General features: G+C 44.9%; 1 protein-coding gene across 4 annotated transcripts in view; it reads right to left on the bottom strand.

Moving 5' to 3' along the window:
• Positions 1-19,826, bottom strand: part of TTBK1 (tau tubulin kinase 1) — a 166,811-nt gene that overhangs the window by 87,715 nt on the left and 59,270 nt on the right. Inside the window, exon 3 of one of the 4 annotated variants that reach the window (XM_082249849.1) lies at positions 10,262-10,285. The exons of the other annotated variants lie outside the window; for them this stretch is intronic. Within the exon in view, the coding sequence (XP_082105975.1) occupies positions 10,262-10,285 (24 nt within the window). The remainder of the gene's footprint in view (positions 1-10,261; positions 10,286-19,826) is intronic. 4 annotated transcript variants of the gene reach the window in all.

Below are 19,826 nucleotides of genomic sequence, written 5' to 3'. Positions count from 1 at the left end.
AGCACAGAGACCTGGGCTGTATACAATGTATACTATAATACACAGTACAGGCACCTGCACTATATACACTACAAAAATCCGCGCTATACACAATGCATACAATAATACACACTAGAGACCTGTGATATATACAATCTGTATACTAGAATACACACTACAGAGACCTGTGATATATACAATGTAATGTATACTAGAATACACACTACAGAGAACTCAAGTATATAAAGACAATGTAAAACACAAGTCCATATGTGCAGTATTCTATACTAATCATCACCAATCAGCACCGTAGATGATGTATTATGGTTAGTAATCTCTTCTCATTCACACAGCTGTGCATTATGGGAAACAGATACAACACCTGTAGCTGAGATAAGTATTGCCTGGGCAGATTAGCCATATGGTGGTCCTGTAGCATGGCTGGCCAGGTATGGTGCTGGATGACCCCACCTCATATGGGAAGCACATTTATGCAGCTTTGTATATATAATGTAAGATATATATGTAAAGAGCTGGGTAAACTGTTGGGGCTATATAAGCACTTGTAATAAATAAATCAAATAAATATATCGTTCATTCCTTTACAGGAATCCATCAGGCTATAATATTGATGGCCAGCACACACACGTTTCCCTTCTTGTTTCCCCATATCTGAGTCAGCTGTAATCAGAATGTATCTAAAGCACCCAGAGCACAAAGATTCACCTGCAGGACCTGACTCTGACCATCCTGGCCAAACATCTGGACCTAAGGGAGGACAACAGAATTGGCCATAGAATGGAGACAAACATGACCAGATGTGGTCACCCTATGACTTAATCTACCAACCCAAGTGAGCCAATAGCTACCAGCCTTGGATCTGGTAGACACTTTCCAGTAACCATCCCACAGAAAACATTTCAAAGAGGACTGTGACGGACCACTTGGCATCCCTTCCTGGGTGCTTCTGTCAGTATACAGCTTCCTCCACTCCGGAACCAGGAACCAAGTATTATAGCTGAATATTGCACCCAAGGACTAGACGACACTAGCTTAGGTGCAAACTGGAACTCACTTTATTGTACACTCACATAGAATATATATACTATACAAAATCAGATAAGAGCTTGATCACGTTATGCAAACAGTAAGATAATTAACATGGCTAAGGAACAGCCAACATAAACATAAGCAGTAATCTAAATAAACAGTAAAATAACTAGTCACCTAGACAAGCCTAGGTGATTCAGTGTCCACTCAGACCATTCGGCACCAGTTCCCCAGTGAGAAGACCTAGGGCTGTCTAAATCTCTAAAGGATTAGCAGACAGACAAACAATAGGTGAAATGGGAATTCACACCTAGGGAGGTACACAATGGAAAATGATACCATGCGAGAAAGACACCTTAGTAAACAAATTACAGCAGGAGACCCCAGAATTAGGTTGTTTTGAGCTGATTATTTTAACATCTGCTCTGAGTCTCATAGTCTAGTAGGTGGTAAACCAGTCATTGCTGATTTGGGCACAAAGGCCCCGAATCTGTATTCAGGTTCGCAGAGTCAGTGTGTTTCGGGGAGACACAGACCCGAATCAAAAACAACACGAATCCAAGGTTCCCCCAGGCACACACCTCCCAAGAATAGAGTCCCCTTAAAAGCCAGGGCCCATAGTCAGACAAGAGGCTACCCTGCAGTCCCCTCCAAAAGCCCATGTTCTGGTTGGGTCTGTCACATGGACCATATGGGCTTGTCCATAACTGACCAGTAAGTAGACACCCCTAGCATTTATCCAATAAAAGTTCTCCATAATCCGTATCCATAGATCCCAACTGTCGCAGATTTCGAGGGACCGTCCCTGATTTGGAACGAAGTCCCTCTGTCCTCCTCATTTGCCCCTCATGTTTTGTCTTATCTATATAGTTGTATATAAAATGCATTATTTATTTTTCAAAAGGTGTTTAGAAATGGGATGCACTGGTAAATTGCTGCATTTATAAATTCAAAAATCCAATCTAAAGGAAAAGAATTCGTAAAAAGTGGGTTTAACTAAAAAATATTTTGCATAATTCCCTTTTAAGGGGGGACGTGGCAGGGTGTGTGTCCTAGGCCTACGTACTTTTGCTAATAGGTGTCCCTCGTTCCCATCTCAAAAAGTTGGGAGGTATGCACATGCAAGATACAGTGATAACTCCCAACTGTCCCTTGTTCATAACCCAATACTACTTCTCCCCTGACTGCCCCTCTTTTGGACCTCATATACAGACTCTATAACCAGTTTAACCACTAAAAAAAATTATATCTCACTAAACTTTTAATGCAACTTCTATATCACTACAATAGGATCTTCAAACACTAAAATTAAGGAAAAATAATGGTGTAAAATACAGTTGTTGGATAAATTCTCCATAGTGTGATCGAGGTGGGATTTTAATATTTTGTGCAAAATTGTATTCCTTTTCACTCTTGGAGAGTCTTGTGTATTATATACAAGAAACAGGGTGATGCACAGCAGAAAGAGGAAAATAACAATTCTGTTCTTTAAGCTACCACTGCATCACCACCATGACCACCATAACCACATTCCATGACTGCTCACCTCTCAAGACTTTGTACCACATACAGACATATCATGAATAAATGTTAATTTTATGCCTATAGAGATATGAAATGTATTCGGATAATGATATAAGATGTTGTCAATGTGGTGTGCTGCACAAATGCAAGCAGGGCAGCTCTATCTACCATGCCTTTGCGAACAGACTAAACATATTCCACAGTGCAGTCTTTGCTTTCCCCACATATATGAACCCTGAGGATCTGGATGAGAACCTTCTCTTGGTCTTGGAACCAACTCTCTCTCCTGGGCTGAATACCCCATCAAAGCTCCTTAGACAGAAACTCTGCATGTGATGTGACGACAGTCGTAAGGTTTTAAAGACATAAACCTTAAAGAGGAACTTCACCTCAATCCCCCCACCCGGGGTAATTTTACTCTTAAAAGTGGAATTCAAGGCTGGAACTATCTAAGCTTAGATCTGCTCCCATCCATCTTCTAACACCCATACTGGGTAAAGAAAAGAAATGGCTGCACTCCAGATGAGGTCAAAAACCAGATTTATTGGACATCCCGTGTGGCAAAAAAGTGTCAAGGTAGACGCGTTTCACACACTAATAAGTGTGCTTAATCATTAATCATGATTACAATCATCTTGTAATGATTAAGCACACATATTAGTGTGTGAAACGCGTCTACCTTGCCACTTTTTTGCCACACGTGATGTCCAATAAATCTGTTTTTTGACCTCATCTGGAGTGCAGCCATTTCTTTTCTTTACCGATTGTTCACGGAGGCGAGCCGGGGCATGCACCGCTGTTGGTCATCTAGATTCTAATAACCGTGAGCAGTGTATTTATTTTCTTTATAACACCCATACTAACTACTCTCCAACAGGAAGATGCATATACTTGCCTATTCTCAGAATGCTCCAGCCTAGTCACGTGATATCCCCAGCGACCCCCTTCAGAGTAGGAGAGGAGAGAGCACTGACAATGGATGGAATGCCTGAGGCAATGTAGTCACCCATAGGCTTACAATGGATCATCTGTTGTCGGCTGTCCCTCCTCTCCTCTAAAGCCAGTCACTGGGAACTGATCACATGACTTGACCAGAGCGACCTGAGAATAGGTAAGTATATGCATCTTTCTTTTACAGAATAATTAGTATAGGTGTTAGAAGGGGGTGGGAGCAGTTTTAAGCCTATTTATATTCTCGGATGCCACTTTAACCCCCTCTTACCTCATCGGTTAAGTTGAGAGCATAAAACATACTCACCTATCCAGCGAATATAGCTCTGTCCTGCAGTAATCCACTGAAAGCTGCCACATGCCAAATCCTGCAGTGCCATCTTTTCTGCTGATATCATTAGGGAGCTGGCTATCTCTTCTGAGTCTAAGCAGCCCGCCAAGTAATAACACTTTACTGCTCATGTGCAGTGTGTTCTACTTATTCCCGAAGCCTCCTGGAATTTGTGACGTAGGTATCCCAAGAGCCTTCGGGCAGGGGGGGAGACATCATTCTTACCTAAGTCTACAAAATGGTTTAATATTACTTGTGAAAAAATAATTGTAGTAAATTTTGTTAAATATTATATAGTTTACCAAAAATATTATGTTTGAAAAAGGTGGTCTTTGCATCAACGCCATTCATTTGGATCCACATTCTGTACATATGCAAACAGATTTTTTTTTCACACTTCAAGTCGAGGGAGATCATAGATGCCACAGCACTAGGGGGGCACTCTACAAGGTAAGCATGCCATAATTTGCAATTGCTATGGTAGGCCATGGCTTTCTAACAGTTACTAGACCTGTCAAACTTAAACCTCTTCTCTTCACAGTTGAAATTGAGATTTACTTCGACCATTGATGAGCTTATTTTCTGCGAGGCACCAGTCACTTAAGCTGCCTTCTTCAGCGGTCCACTGGCATTTGTTTCTAGCCCAGACAAACCACTTTGTCTTATTTTATTGTTTTAACAATGGCTTTCTTGCTGCTACTAGACCTGTCAAACTTGAACCTTGAGTTCTTCTCTTCACAGCTAAAAGTCAGATTTACTTCCTGAGCGATGAGGTCTTTTCTTCATAGTTGAAAGTGAGATTTACTTCGACCATTGATAAGCTGTGCTTGAAGCTGTTGTCCTGGGCTTGAGGCTGTTGTCCAGTGAGGTGCCTGTCACCCAAGCTGCTGACTATAAGGAACTTGTCTTCTGATTCTGTTGTGGCTTTGGATCTTCCAGGCCTGCATTTGTCAGTTTCCTCGAGTTCCCAAATTTCTTTGATGGTGTAGGAAACTACTCAATGACACTGTGGCTTTTCTTTGCGACTTCTCTGAAGGAAAGAACTAAATTTTTATCTGTTTAATCTTCAGTTGTCCACTGTCACTGGTTCCTGGCCCAGACACACCACTTTTTTTGTTGTTTTAGCAACGGCTTTCTTGTTGCTACTAGACCTGTCAAATCTGAACCTTGAGGTCTTCTCTCCATAGTTAAAAGTGAGATTTACTTCGACCATTGATAAGCTGTGCTTGAGGCTGTTGTCCTGTGCTTTAGGCAGTTGTCCAGTGATGTGCCTGTCACCCAAGCTGATGACTAAGAAACTTGTCCTCTGATTCTGTTGTGGCTTTGGGTCTCCCAGGCCTGCTCTTGTCAGTTTCCTTCAGTTCCCAAGTTCCTTTTGATGTTGTAGGAAACTACTCAATGTCTCTGTGGCTTTTCTTTGCAACTTCTCTGAAGGAAAGACTTAAACATTTATCTGCTTATTGATCGGTGGTCCACTGGTGCTGGTTGCTAGCACAAACAAGCCAATTTTTTTCTTATTTTGTTGTTTTAGCAATGGCTTTCTTGCTGCTACTAGACCTGATAAAACCTGAACCTTCACAGCTGAAAGTCAGATTTACTTCCTGAACCCTGAGGTCTTCTCTTCATAGTTGAAAGTGAGATTTACTTTGAATACTGATAAGCCGTGCTTGAAGCTGTTGTCTCGTGAGACACAAATCACTCAAGCTGCGCTCTTTGGTGGTCCACTGGCATTGGTTCCAAGCCCAGACCAGCTACTTTTTTGTTTTAGCAAAGGTTTTCTTGCTGCTGCTAGACCTGTCGAATCTGAACCTTGAGGTCTTCTCTTCATAGTTAAAAGTGAGTTTTGCTTTGACCATTGATGAGCTGTGCTTGAGGCTGTTGTCCAGTGAGGTGGCTGACTCTAAGGAACTTGTCTTCTGATTCTGTTGTGGCTTTGGGTCTCCCAGGCCCGCTCTTGTCAGTTTCCTCCAGTTCCCAAATTCCTTTTGATGGTGTAGGAAACTATACTCTGTATACATTGTAGCTTTTATTTGCAACTTCTCTGAAGTAAAGACTTAAATGTTTATGTCTGCCTATTATTCGGTGGTCCACTGGTGCTAGTTCCTGGCCTAGACAAGCCACTTTTTTTTCCTATTTTGTTGTTTTAGCAATGGCTTTCTTGCTGCTACTAGACCTGATAAAACTTGAACCTTCACATTTGAAAGTGAGATTTACTTCCTGAACCCTGAGGTCTTCTCTTCATAGTTGAAAGTGAGATTTACTTTGAATACTGATAAGCCGTGCTTGAAGCTGTTGTCTCGTGAGACGCAAGACACTCAAGCTGCGCTCTTTGGTGGTCCACTGGCATTGGTTCCAAGCCCAGACCAGCTACTTTGCTGTTTTAGCAAAGGTTTTCTTGCTGCTACTAGACCTGTCAAATCTGAACCTTGAGGTCTTCTCTTCATAGTTAAAAGTGAGTTTTGCTTTGACCATTGATAAGCTGTGCTTGAGGCAGTTGTCCAGTGAGGTGGCTGACTCTAAGGAACTTGTCTTCTGATTCTGTTGTGGCTTTGGGTCTCCCAGGCCCGCTCTTGTCAGTTTCCTCCAGTTCCCAAATTCCTTTTGATGGTGTAGGAAACTATACTCTGTATACACTGTAGCTTTTATTTGCAATTTCTCTGAAGGAAAGACTTAAATGTTTATATCTGCCTATTATTCGGTGGTCCATTGGTGCTAGTTCCTGGCCCAGACAAGCCACTTTTTTTTCTTATTTTGTTGTTTAGCAATTGCTTTCTCGCTGCTACTAGACCTGTCAAACTTAAACCTTGAGCTCTTTTCTTCATAGTTGAAAGTGAGATTTACTTTTTGAACCTTGAGGTCTTCTCTGCATAGTTGAAAATAATATTTACTTCGACCATTGATAAGCTGTGCTTGAAGGTGTTGTCCAGTGAGGCGCCTGTCACTCAAGCTGCCTACTTACGCGGTCCACTGGCATTGGTTCCTAGCCCAGACAAGCCACTTTTTCATATTTTGTTATTTTAGCAATGGCTTTTTTGCTGCTACTAAACCTGTCAAACTTGAACCCTGAGCTCTTATCTTCACAGTTGAAAGTGAGATTTACTTCCTGAACCTTGAGGTCTTCTATTCATAGCTGAAACTGAGATTTATTTTGACCACTGATAAGTCATGCTTCAAGCTGTTTTCCAGTAAGGCGCAAGTTACTCAAGTAGAATGTAGCCACACTCTAGAGAGAAGTCAGGTCACGATGGCAAAAAAAAAAAAGGATTTGGAGATTCGGAGGAGGCTGAGAACAATTGAAGGGAATTTTTTAAGTTATAGGATACATTCACCTTTTGCCGCAAGTTACACGTTACACCCATATTTAGGGTGCAACGTGCTCCAGCACATGTCCCCCCCCCCCAATTTTCCCCCGTGACAGCGAGTGAGGATCCTGTCACCGTACGAGCTGTCACATTTTAAAAACAGTGCAGCTGTGCAGGGCTCCGCCTGTACAGCCACATCATTTATTCACAGGAACCAGTGGCAGACAGCTTGTAGTTCTCAATGAACTGTGAAGGCTCTAATGAGCGCCCTCGTAGTTCACTCACAAGCCCTGCAGCTTTTCAACTGACAGCCCTTACAGAGGTGCAGGCTTAAAGCTGTAGGGCTTTGTCTGCAGGAGCCTGCGGGGAAAAAATTAATTTATAATTTTTTTTCTGCAAAAATATGTATTTATTTAGTAATCTACTAATTTAACTATTTCTAGCTGGAAGAAAAATCCCTTTGGGGTTGATTTACTAAAATTGTAGAATGCAAAATCTGGTGCAGCTCTGCATAGAAACCAATCAGCTTGTACCAGAATCAATCCGGTCTGTCCTGGAAATGCTGCATGGAGAAGAGTGGTGATTTCAAAACCTCAGACAGCCGGGCTGGCTGCAGGGTGCTGACAGCTCAGCAACCCTGGTGATAAGTACATTGTATACATTCGGGTTGATTTACTAAAACCAGAGTGTGCAAAATCTGGTGCAGCTGTGCATGGCAGCCAATCAGCTTCCAACTTCAAGCGGAGTTCCGGCCTTGGGGGTGAAATGTAGCTAAAAATACCCCCGGGACAGTCAGGGGTAGTACATTCCACAATGGATAGCCTCTGTACTGTCCCGGGTCGCATTTACCTTTTAGAAGAAATACTTACCTTGAAAATTTCTTCTCCAGCGCTGCCATCTCAGGAGTGGGCAGCTGAAGCCAGCGCGTCCTCTTCTGCGTCCTCTTCCATGTCCTCTTCTCCCAGAATGCACCTGCACTGACCCCACTCGTCACTTCCAGTGCGGGCGCGTCATCCCTCCACAGCTTCTGGGCATGCCCAGAAGCTGTTTAGCAGGGAATGAGGCGCCCGCACCGGAACTGCCGAGCAGGGCCGGTGCAGGCGCATTGATTCCTGGGAGCGATGACGTTCAGCTCCCAGGAATCAATGCAAGGAGGAAGTGACGGCGCGGGCCGCGGCCGCAGAGGGAGGAAGTGGAAGAAAGGTGAGTATATTTTCTTCAATACCAAGGTAAGTAAACAAAGAAAAAATCGTAACTATCCATTTGTTTTTCAGGTGACCTAGAGCAAGCGGATGGCCCAAAATTGATTATGTCGATTTTGAGGCCGGAACTCCGCTTTCAGCTTCTTCAATTAGGCTTTGACAATAAAACCTGAAAGTTGAGTGGTTTCTATGCAGAGCTACCCCAGATTTTGCACTCTCCAGTTTTAGTAAATAAACCCCATTGAGTTAAAATTTCACAACTCCAGAAGCTTGTACCCAGGGAATGCAAAACCACCCATCACTGTCAAACTGTGTCCAATTTAGTTTCAAGAGGAGAAAATAATCCTTCCTCACCCCACGTCAGATCAATTGCCTAAATCAAAATATTCCTGTGTATCCATTTCAAATTATAACTGGCGATGTGGGATGTTATCAATTTTAGGAATATCCTTTAACCACCTTTTAGGCTCCATTCACACTTGTGCGATATGTAATGCAACTTTGGACATCAAAGTCACGTGACAAGTCACATCACCTTCTTTTAAAAAGCACCAGTTCAAATAGATTTGACTTAAAGTTGCAGCGACTTTGAAAAGGTGCCTACACTAGTTTGGTGCGACTTAGATCCATTAAGTGTAAAGTTGGATCAAAGTTGCACCAAAAGCCGCATCAAAGTCACAGTGGAAATCGTGCAACTTTGGAGACATACTAATGTGAATAGAGTCCATTATTAATGGATAATGAATTAAAGTCCAATATTGATTTTCTCCTTACTACCTCATGTGATATGGCATTCCACTGCTTGACCAATCGTAAAATAAAGGACTATTCTCAAACCAATGGTGTATAATGTAACAAATGTAACACAAAAAAAGCTGAACTCCAGGCAAAAAAATGATCATTCCAATAAACTCTTTAACCACTTGCCGACCACCTTATAGCAGTTTTACTTCTACAGGGTGGCCGCGCTGCGCAGGATTATGTATATATATATATATATATATATATATATATGTGTGTGTGATCCTGCACTTCCGGGTATCGGCTCAAGTGTGCACCATCGGGGGTTTGCTCCAGCTGTGATTCTACACAGCGGGAGATGATCAGCGGGTCCCACAGACCTGATATCCGCCGGCACCCACTAATCATACACAGGCAGAACTGCCATTTGTCAGTAGGGAAGGCATGGATCTTGTGTTTCTGCAAAGGAACATGGATTAATGCCTTCTCTTAGTAAAAGCACCTCCCCCACAGTGCACAAACACCAGCTAGGAACACAGTTAACCCTTGGATCGCCCCTGATGGTTAACTCCTTCCTAGCCTGTGTTCATAAGCGTGCGCACAGGGTGTGCCAGGTATGATTGTATTGTGGTCATGTCCAATGGTCAGTCATATTGGCGATGTAGTGTTCTAGGCATACGATGTAATATGATTGTATTGTGGTCATGTCCAATAGTCTGTCATGTTGGAAGTGTAGTGTCCTATGTATAGAGTCTAACAGAATTGGATTATGATCATGTCCAGCGGTTGGTCATGTTGTGGTAAGTGTGCTATATATACAGTGCAATAGTATTGGAATATGATCATGTACAATAGCCTATCATATTGGGGGTGTTGTGTTTACATTTGTAAAGGGTGTAACAGAAATGTACTGTATTATAATCATGTAATGGGCTAAAAAGCATGGATGCTCAACCTGTGGCCCTCCAGCAGTTGCAGAACTACATGTCCCATGAGGTATTGCAAGGCTGACAGGTACAAGCATGACCCCCCCAAGGCAGAGGCATGATGGGATTTGTAGTTCCGTAACAGCTGGAGGGCCACAGGTTGCGTACCCATGCTAAAAAAGTTTTAAGCAGTTATAAAAGACCATACCCCCCCCCCCCCCCACAACCCTTTTAAGAAGCATGCTCCCTCCTTACTGTGCTCTTCTTGCCGTGGCTGGACTGGATTGAGCAGAAGTCCAAGAAACAGAAGGGAAGGAAGACAGACAGACAGACAGACAGATGAGGTGAGATGAGGTACGAAGAATTTACTTTGACATGCACAGTGCAGAAAGCAGAAAGTGGCGGCATCCTCAAGAGACAGAGAGACACAAGCAAGTCAGCCTCCAAAACAATCCTTAAATACAATCTAACGCTGCTCTACTGCTTGACAAGCAACCTTCAGCATATAACTGTGCTGCTTCTTACGAGTAAGACCTCAACCTGTTACCGTCTAGAGCAGGGGGGTCTCCAAACTTTCCAAAAAAAGGGCCGGTTTATTGTCCTTCAGATTTTAGAAGAGCCGGACTGGGGCCAGCTGGAGTGGAAATTTTCCTGGCATCAGTGGGAGTAAACATCACCACATTTGGTATTAGGGGGAGAAGTAGCGCCCCATCGTTGGTATCATATGGAGGAATAATGCCCCAAAATATTGGCGTCAGTGAGAAATGGTAAAGGAAAAGGAATTGGCAGCACTCCAGATTGAGTCAAAATCCAGATTTATTGACTGGACATCCAAATATGACAATCGTGACAAGGTAGACGCGTTTCACACACTGACTGTGTGCTTAATCATTACTTTACTACATTAGTAATGATTAAGCACACAGTCAGTGTGTGAAACGCGTCTACCTTGTCACGATTGTCATATTTGGATGTCCAGTCAATAAATCTGGATTTTGTATCAACCTGGAGTGCTGCCAATTCCTTTTTCTTTATCAAGTTTTCACGGAGGCGAGCCGGGGCATGCACCGATGTGAGTCATCAGGCAATTACACCACCTTGAGCAGTGAGTTCTTGTCTCTTCAGTGAGAAATGGTGCCCAATTGTTGGTGTCAAATAGCAAAATAGGGTCTCGTATCAGTGAGAGGAATAGGACCCCAAGGGCAGATAAAGAAAAGGGCCACATCTGGCCCCTGGGCCACAGTTTGGAGACCACTGGTCTAGACTTCACAAATTATCTTGAATAAAATGCTTTTTTCAGAGGCAACTTTGTCCTACATCTGGGTTGTATTCATATTCGTCCTACAACTCACATTACCATATAAAACTGTACGTCTCCCAGGAAACACTAAAATGACATTCACCTTCCTCTTACCAATGGCATCACAATTTTGTCCTACTTCTTATAAGTGACAAAATAATACAGAACAGTAGTAACCTCCACTGAGGAAAGTACAGTCAAATCTCGTTATTGCTTTTTTGTGCACTGGCTCTACTATAGTTGTACTCCAAGAAGTAACAATGTCTTTCTAGTGGCATCTTCTGTCTCAACAGATATTACAATATGATATAACCCTACATACTAAAATGTTACGTGGTTCTACAGATCTCCTGTGGGCACTTCAATGGGACATGTTCCTAAAAAACATCTTATGGGATACTATGATGGGACATGTTCCTACAAAAGTCTCACGAGAAACAGCAATAGGGTATATTTCTACAAAAACCTCATGAGATACTACAATGGGAGGACAGACGTCTCTCAATTTACTACAATGGGATAGGGTCTGATATATGCGACTTGGTGCTGCAACAAGACATGGTCCTACAAGTGATTCATGAGGCTCTGAAATGTGAAATAAACATACAGATGTGTCATGAAATAGTACAAGGTGAGATGTTTCAAAGGACATGTTTTGGACACTACAAAAGGGACATGACTCTAAAAATATGTTATGGGAAAACCAAGGACATGTCAGTAGCGTTTATCGCTCCTGTTCCATGACAGCATCTGGTCTCATTCCAGCATCCTGGTTTTGGCTGAGCTGCATTCTACCTGTCTGCCAAACACCTGAGAGCAAACCTGTTTTAAGCCTGCCAAACACTCAGCATCTTGCTTGACATATGGCACTTTTCCACTGCAAGTACCGGCTCGGCTTTACTCGGCCCTGCTTGGTCCGGTTTGCTTTTCCACTGCTGGTACCGCATGGTACGGTGTTGGAACGGTTCGGTACGGTACGGTTTGCTTTTCCACTAAAGTAGTACTAAAGTTAAGTGGGTGGGATAACAAAGGGATGGGTGGGATTCTTTGACCAATCAGTGGCTAGTAGTGACTGCATGCAAAGGATTGTGGGATATGGTACCGGGTATGGTACCTGTTGGAACCACAATCGAGTAGGTACTGTTTTTGAGAGCCGTACCGTTTGGTTCCATGCAGTGGAAAAGCGCCGCCGTACCGTACCGAACCGTTCCTACACTATACCATGCGGTACCAGCAGTGGAAAAGCACAAAAGCGAGCCGAAACGTTCGGTTCCATGCAGTGGAAAAGCGCCAATAGTGTTTTCAACACGTACTTCAAGTTCCCCATTTGCCTGCCCTGTTCCTGTACCTTGGCCTTGCCTTCGTCTGCTCCCTGCCCTGCCTGCTAATTGGATTCCCTTGATGCTGACCTGAGATACTGACTATACTCAGCCTGCCCTGAACCTGGACTGTCTGACCACTCTGCTTGTCTGCCAACCACAAGTACCTGTTCGCTGTGCTCAGTTCAAGTACCTGTTCCCTGTGCTCATTTCAAGTACCTGTTCATTGTGCTTGGTGCATGAACCTGTACATCAGGGGTGTCAAACTCAATTGCATTGTGGGCCGCATCAGCATTATGGTTCCCCTCAAAGGGCCGGTTGTATCTGTAAGACTAAATGTCCAGAGCGCCCCCTATCCCCCCCTCTCCTTACATCACCCCCCACTATCAGAAGTTAAAAGTTCCCCACCCTCAGCTGCAGACACCTGAGATAGGGGCAAGGGCAGAGATGAGTCTTGGGCAGCTTCACAGAGAAGCGCAGGATCTTGCAGAGCAGTTTTGTCCTCTTCTCTGCTGTCGACTGCTGAGACAAGGGGATGGGCGGAGAAGAGGGGGGTGCCTCAGCTCAGGAGAGGTGCGAGGGCCACGTGAAATGGCCTGGCGGGCCGGATTCGGCCCCCGGCCTTGTGTTTGACACCTGTGCTGTACATGGTGCATTGTGCCCAAGCATGGTAGCCAGGCACTATAGCAATGTGTATAAGACCTGGGGGCAACCAAGTACTGGTAGGCCTGCTTGCCTTATTGGAAAGGGGGCTGCTATAGGCAAAAAACACAGAAGCCAGCTATAGTGCCTGACCACCAATGCTAGGGGTAGGCATGACATTATCACAAGCCTTTAAAAAGAACATTTTACTGTGAAAATGGACTCATTTATTTGCTGAGGAGCTTTGCAAACGGCACGCCAAGTCCAGGAACTGTTTTAGTGTGTGACACAGTCTGGGAATGCTTAAGGTTAACCCGCCTGACCTCCATATGTAACCTCCATATGTTTTCTAACTTTAAAAATGGTTGTGTACTGTACTTAAGGGCTTAAGTTACGCTCTTCTAGTTCAGAAGCAAGGCGGGTTAAACTGATTACATGACTGCAGGGGGACCCCAAGTCTTGGGATTTTAGTCTTCCTGCAAAAGATCCAGCCCAAGAGTCAGTCAAGGCATTTTTCAAGGCCCTGGGTTCTATGATGATCCAAACCATGCCCACTTAGCAGGAACAAACTTTAGGTTACTATGACGGTAAATGCACCGCTGAACATTACTATTCGGATTTCTGCCACTGGGCTCCTGACTCAGGGTGGAATGACCCAGCTCTAAGAAGCCAGTTCAGGTTAGGCTTATCAGACACCAACCACGACTCCTTAGTACAATACCCTGAACCAAAGTTGTTGAATGAAGCCATGTACGGAGCCATCTATATAGACATGCATTTACAGGAATAGCATAGAGAGAGGTTTGTTCCCTCGTCTCCTAGTATGCTGCCTGCTTATTCTCCATCAGGCTTTCCTGAGCCCTCTCAACCACTTCAGAAGGAGCCCATGCAAATTGCCACTATTAATTTATCCTTTAGGGAAAAGGCTAAAAGAAGATTCCAGGAGCTCTGCTTATACTTTGGCGACCTCGGCCACTGTGTCGCCAGCTGTCCTAATAAGCCGGGAAACGGCAAGAGTCTGGTGCGGGTGAGGTCTGATTCTTTAGACTATACGGAGCCAGGTTCCCTCTGAGACAAACTTATGTGTTTCTGCATAACTTAGTTCTGCCATGTTTTCCTATCACCCCTCAGCTGTCAGATTCTGGTGCCACTAGTATTTGAATCAATACAGACCTAGCACACAATCTACAGATTCCCTTGACTAATGTGCACAGACCATTTTCAGTCCTAGCTGTTAAAAATTCCCCCTTGTCCATGAGCTTTGTCACCTAATGCACTGTAGCTAATATTATGACCATTACAGAATTACATAAAAAGACAATCAGCTTCTACTTAAAATATCCACTGCCTATCCCTGTATGCTAGGTTATCCCTGGCTCAAACTCCATAACCCCCACATAGATTGGTCTACAGGGGAGATTATGTCCTGATCCCACCGGCCTCCAGAACTGCAATAAAACCGCATATCTTACAGTTCCAGCTTTCCCTACCTGTTACGCTGACTTTGTTAACGTGTTCTCTGAAAAGGCCGCATCTGTTCTCCCTCCCCATCAGCCATTTGACTGTCCAATAGACCTCCTGCCTAACATTACCCCTCCTAGAGATCACATTTACCCGCTGTCACGCAGCTCTGAGCTCTACAATTTACAATAGCTTACCTCCTGCACAAGTAAAAAGGGCCCCTTCCCCTGACCTTTCAAAGTCTATTTAAAAGGCTCAGTTTAATGCTCTGCATAATTTACACCCTAAAAATCTTTACCCCCCCCCATTTTAGGCTTAAAGTGCTTTCTAAAGCACAGGATGTGAAGATGGCCGAGCACCCAGGGATTACTAAAACTTTTTCTTTGGTTTCTTGCAGTTTTTGGTGTCCCTCTCTTCGTAAGGTCTCCCGTTCCTATGTAAAATCTTGCAAAACCTGTGCTCACTCTAAGTCCTCGTAAATCAAGCAGTCTGGATAACCCCCACATTTGCTTGTCCCTAAACGCCCTTGACGGCACATCCAGGCTAACTTGTCCCCAAGTTCTACTGGCCAAAAAAGCTTTGTGGATCGCCTTCAATCTCAAACTCCTCAGATTACGGTCAGGGAAAAGGTCTGGCTGTCCACAAGAGATCTGTCTCTCAAGAGTTCCCTCACAGAAACTGGCCCCTAGGTTAATCTGGTATTCTTTAGACTACATTTTCCTGCTTGAGGATTCCTAATCTCTTCCATGTTTCACTTTTAAAACCTCTTCAGATGGCTACCATTGTTTTTTTTCTGCTTCTGCTCATGGTCAACAACAAGAAGAATATGAAATGGAATGTATTTTAGACTCTGGGAGAGTAATGGCCCGTACACACGATCCGAAAATCGGACGAAAAATAACGCTGATCGTTAGTACACAGCTTACGAGAGGCGATCACGACAGTTCGCCCGATATTATCCAGTCGTGCAAGCATAAAAATTTTGATCGTATTATAACACATCGTACGATAATCGTATTATCAGTATGTTGTTCGTCCGAAAAAAATGGTGAGCAGTAGACATCATTTCCCCTCACACCCTACAGCGTGGTTACGCATACCGGAAGCTTTTGAATCATCGTCCGAGAAAATTCGTATCTCAAGTAACCTCTCCCGTTTGCGAATATAATTGAGAGTTCCTAGCAACCAAAAAAAAATGGATTTTTGTAAGAACTTACCGTAAAATCCTTTTCTCTTAAGCTCATTGACAGACGTAGTCTTCTTGATTCTCAAGAGCTGGGTTATGTTGTCTCCGCAGGAGTAGGACTAGGCAGAATGACAAAACGTTCTGGCTCCACCCTAGGGGGCAGTCCCTGAGGGTATATCCTCCCTCTCTCTGCTACAGGGAATCAGTTCTGTTTAAAGCAGTACAGAGAAATTAACCCAACCCAACTCAATGATAGAGGGGCGGGTACTACGTCTGTCAATGAGCTTAAGAGAAAAGGATTTTACGGTAAGTTCTTACAAAAATCCATTTTTCTCTATCGCTCATTGACAGACGTAGTCTTCTTGATTCTCAAGAGCTGGGACATCCAGAAGCAGTGCCACAAATGAGGGGTGGGATTGACAAAATCAAATCCAATCTAGTAGGCCCAACCGGTGCCAAACTAGAAGTTTTAAAGGCTCATTATAAACAAAGAATGAGACTAAAAGAAAAAATTTTCCAACGGAAAAAAACCCTCGAGGTAGACCACTGGTCTCCTCAAATTGCGGCCTGCAAAACCTTGCGGCCAAATGAGGCATCAGACGATGCCATTACATCAACTTTATAATGTTTAGAGAAGGTATGCACCGACGACCAGGTAGCCGCCTTGCACACCTGGACCACTGACGCCTGATGGCGAAAGGCCCATGACGCACTAAGTGCCCGAGTGGAGTGCGCCTTAACAGGGAACGGGGGCTCCCGACCCTTAATAGAATAAGCCTGTACTACCGTCTGTCTGATCCATTTGGAAATGGTCGCGGCAGATGCAGGCAACCCCTTTTTGGGTCCATCTGGGATCACAAAAAGTGAATCCGTCTTGCGAAACGAGTCTGTCGTTTTCAAGTATACCCTGATCGCCCGGACCACATCCAAGGAGTGCAAAGCAAATTCCCGAGGATGACTGGGCTTAGGACACAGGGAAGGTAATACAATTTCTTCATTCAGATGAAATTCTGAAACTACTTTTGGTAGGAAGGATGGATTCGGACGAAGAACCACCTTATCTCTATGAACCACCAGATATGGTGAACGACAAGATAATGCGGCCAGTTCTGACACCCTGCGTGCAGAAGTAATAGCCACCAAGAAGGCCACCTTCTGGGACAACGTGGGTAGAGGAATCTCCCTAATATCTTCAAAGGGAGGTTTCTGAAGAACCGACAACACTAAATTAAGATCCCAGGGGGGTAACGGCGCGTGCACTGGCGGAGCCAGATGTCGCACCCCCTGGATGAAATTCCGCACCAAGGAATGAGTAGCCAAAGGCTTCTGAAAGAAGATGGCTAATGCTGAGACCTGACCCTTGATAGTACTCAAGGCCAGTTTCTGCTCAACCCCTTGTTGCAGAAAAGCCAATATTCGACTAATCGAATAAGACCGAGGACGGAACCCTAAAGGTTCACACCATGCAATGTAGGACTTCCATGTGCGATGATAAATCTTTCTGGAAGTCGCTTTCCTTGCTTCAACTAGAGTAGGAATAACTGAAGCTGACAAACCTTTGTCCTTCAGCACCTGGGTCTCAATAGCCAGGCCGTTAAAGCCAGCGATCGTAAAGCAGGATGGAAGATCGGTCCCTGAGACAGTAGATCCTCCCTGAGAGGAAGTCTCCATGGGACGTCCGCCACCAGTCTGACCATGTCGGCGTACCAAGCTCGACGAGGCCAGTCCGGAGCTACCAGGATTACTGGGATTCCTTCCTCCTCTACCCTGCGAAGAAGTCTTGGCAGTAACGCGAGAGGAGGGAAGGCATATATTAGCTGGTATTGCCCCCACGGGGCGATCAGTGCGTCTGCGGTTTCTGCTAGAGGATCGCGGGAGCGAGCCACGAATCTCTGAACTTTCCTGTTGAATCGTGATGCCAACAGATCCACATCCGGTGTGCCCCACCGTAGGCACAACTGGTGGAAAACGTCTGGATGGAGGGACCATTGCCCCTGATCCAGGGTCTGACGGCTGAGATAATCTGCCTGCCAATTTTCCACCCCCGGAATGAACACCGCAGAGATTGCTGGAACAAATCGTTCCGCCCAGCGAAGAATGCAAGCCACTTCTTTGGCCGCTCGGACACTCTTGGTGCCCCCCTGATGATTGACATAAGCCACGGCCGTGGCATTGTCCGACTGGATCCGAACCGGGCTGCCCTGGAGCTGCTCGGTCCAGTGAATCAGACAAAGTCTGATCGCTCTCAGTTCCAATACATTTATCGGTAATCTGGATTCTTCCGGGGACCAAAGTCCCTGGACAGATAACTGACCGAGAATTCCTCCCCATCCGGATAGACTGGCATCCGTGGTCACTATCGTCCAATATATTGGCAGAAATGACTTTCCCTGGCTGAGCATTGGAGACCGAAGCCACCAAACCAGAGACTCTCTGGTCTGTTTGCTCAATCGTATCTGATTGTCCAGGGATTCCGGATTCCGATTCCATCTGAGAAGAATCTCTTGCTGAAGAATTCGGGTATGGGACTGGGCAAATGGGACTGCTTCGAATGAAGCCACCATCAACCCCAGAACCCTCATGCACGTCCGAAGGGAAGACCAGCTGTTGGACAGTAACAACTGGACTGCTGATTGAATCTTTCGAAGTTTCCCTACCGGAAGGAAAACTCTCGTCCTGACTGTGTCTAGAATTAGACCCAGATATTCGAGCCTCTGGGTGGGAACCAGAAATGACTTTTGCTGGTTCACCAGCCACCCGAATTCCTGTAAAGAAATCATAGTAATTTCTATGTTTTGTAGCAAGGTCTGAGGAGATTCTGCATGAAGCAGAAGATCGTCTAGGTAACCTAGAATCGATATACCTCTTTGGCGCAGAAGTGCCAACATTGGGGCCAACACCTTTGTGAAGACCCGCGGAGCCGTGGCGAGACCGAAAGGTAACGCCACAAACTGATAGTGGTTCTCCTCTACGGAAAAGCGTAGAAAACGCTGATGTCCTGCGAAAATGGGAATGTGAAGATAGGCGTCCTTGATGTCTATGGACGCTAGGACATCCCCTGGATGCAGGAAGGCTGCTACCGTGCGAATGGACTCCATTCTGAATCTTCTTATGTTGACGAAAGAATTGAGTGCTCTTAAGTCCAGAATTGGACGCACTTTGCCCTCTTTCCTGGGTATTGTAAACAGGTTTGAATAAAACCCTTGAAACCGTTCTGTCCAAGGAACGTGGACTACCACTCCTTGTTGTAGTAAATCTGTGACTGCTCTCCGCAGATCTTCTAAACGATCTGCGGATAGACGGATATTGGAAGGGAAGAATCGCGCCGGTGGGAGAGATCGAAACTCGATCTTGTACCCTGACCTTATGACTTCGCAAACCCATTTGTCCGGGATTCTGGAAAGCCATGGATCCGGGAACCGGCGAAGACGTCCCCCCACCCCAGTTATGGGTGGGGGCGCACCTTCAGGCTTTGGATGGTTTATCTTCGGGTCTGGAGGGGGCGGGCTTTTGCTTGCCCGACCACCGACCCCTGACGCCTCCTGCAGGAGCTTTGGAGGACTTAGTTTTTTCACCCGCTGGACGAAAAAACCTCTTGTGAGCAGAAAAAGAAGGCCCTCGTCTTTGACGAGTTCCTTTACCTTTAAAATTTTGCGGTAAAAAGGTGCTTTTTCCACCGGTGAGATCCTTAATGATCTCATCTAAGTTGGCTCCAAATAGACGCTCTCCTGAAAAGGGGATATTAGCCAATGCTTTTTTGGAACCTTGGTCGGCTATCCAACCTTTTAGCCACAGTGTACGCCTGAGAACCACTGCTGAGACTGATGCTCGCGCCATTAATGGAGTGGCGTCTAACGCCGCATCACATACAAACTGTAACCCCTGTATCATTTGTTCCAACAAATCTGATAC

The sequence above is a fragment of the Pelophylax lessonae genome (genome assembly GCF_965119305.1).
Source record: "Pelophylax lessonae genome assembly, chromosome: 3".
NCBI lineage: Eukaryota > Metazoa > Chordata > Amphibia > Anura > Ranidae > Pelophylax > Pelophylax lessonae.
Note: the sequence above shows the minus strand (reverse complement) of the source record. Positions and strands in the feature narration are given on the sequence as shown.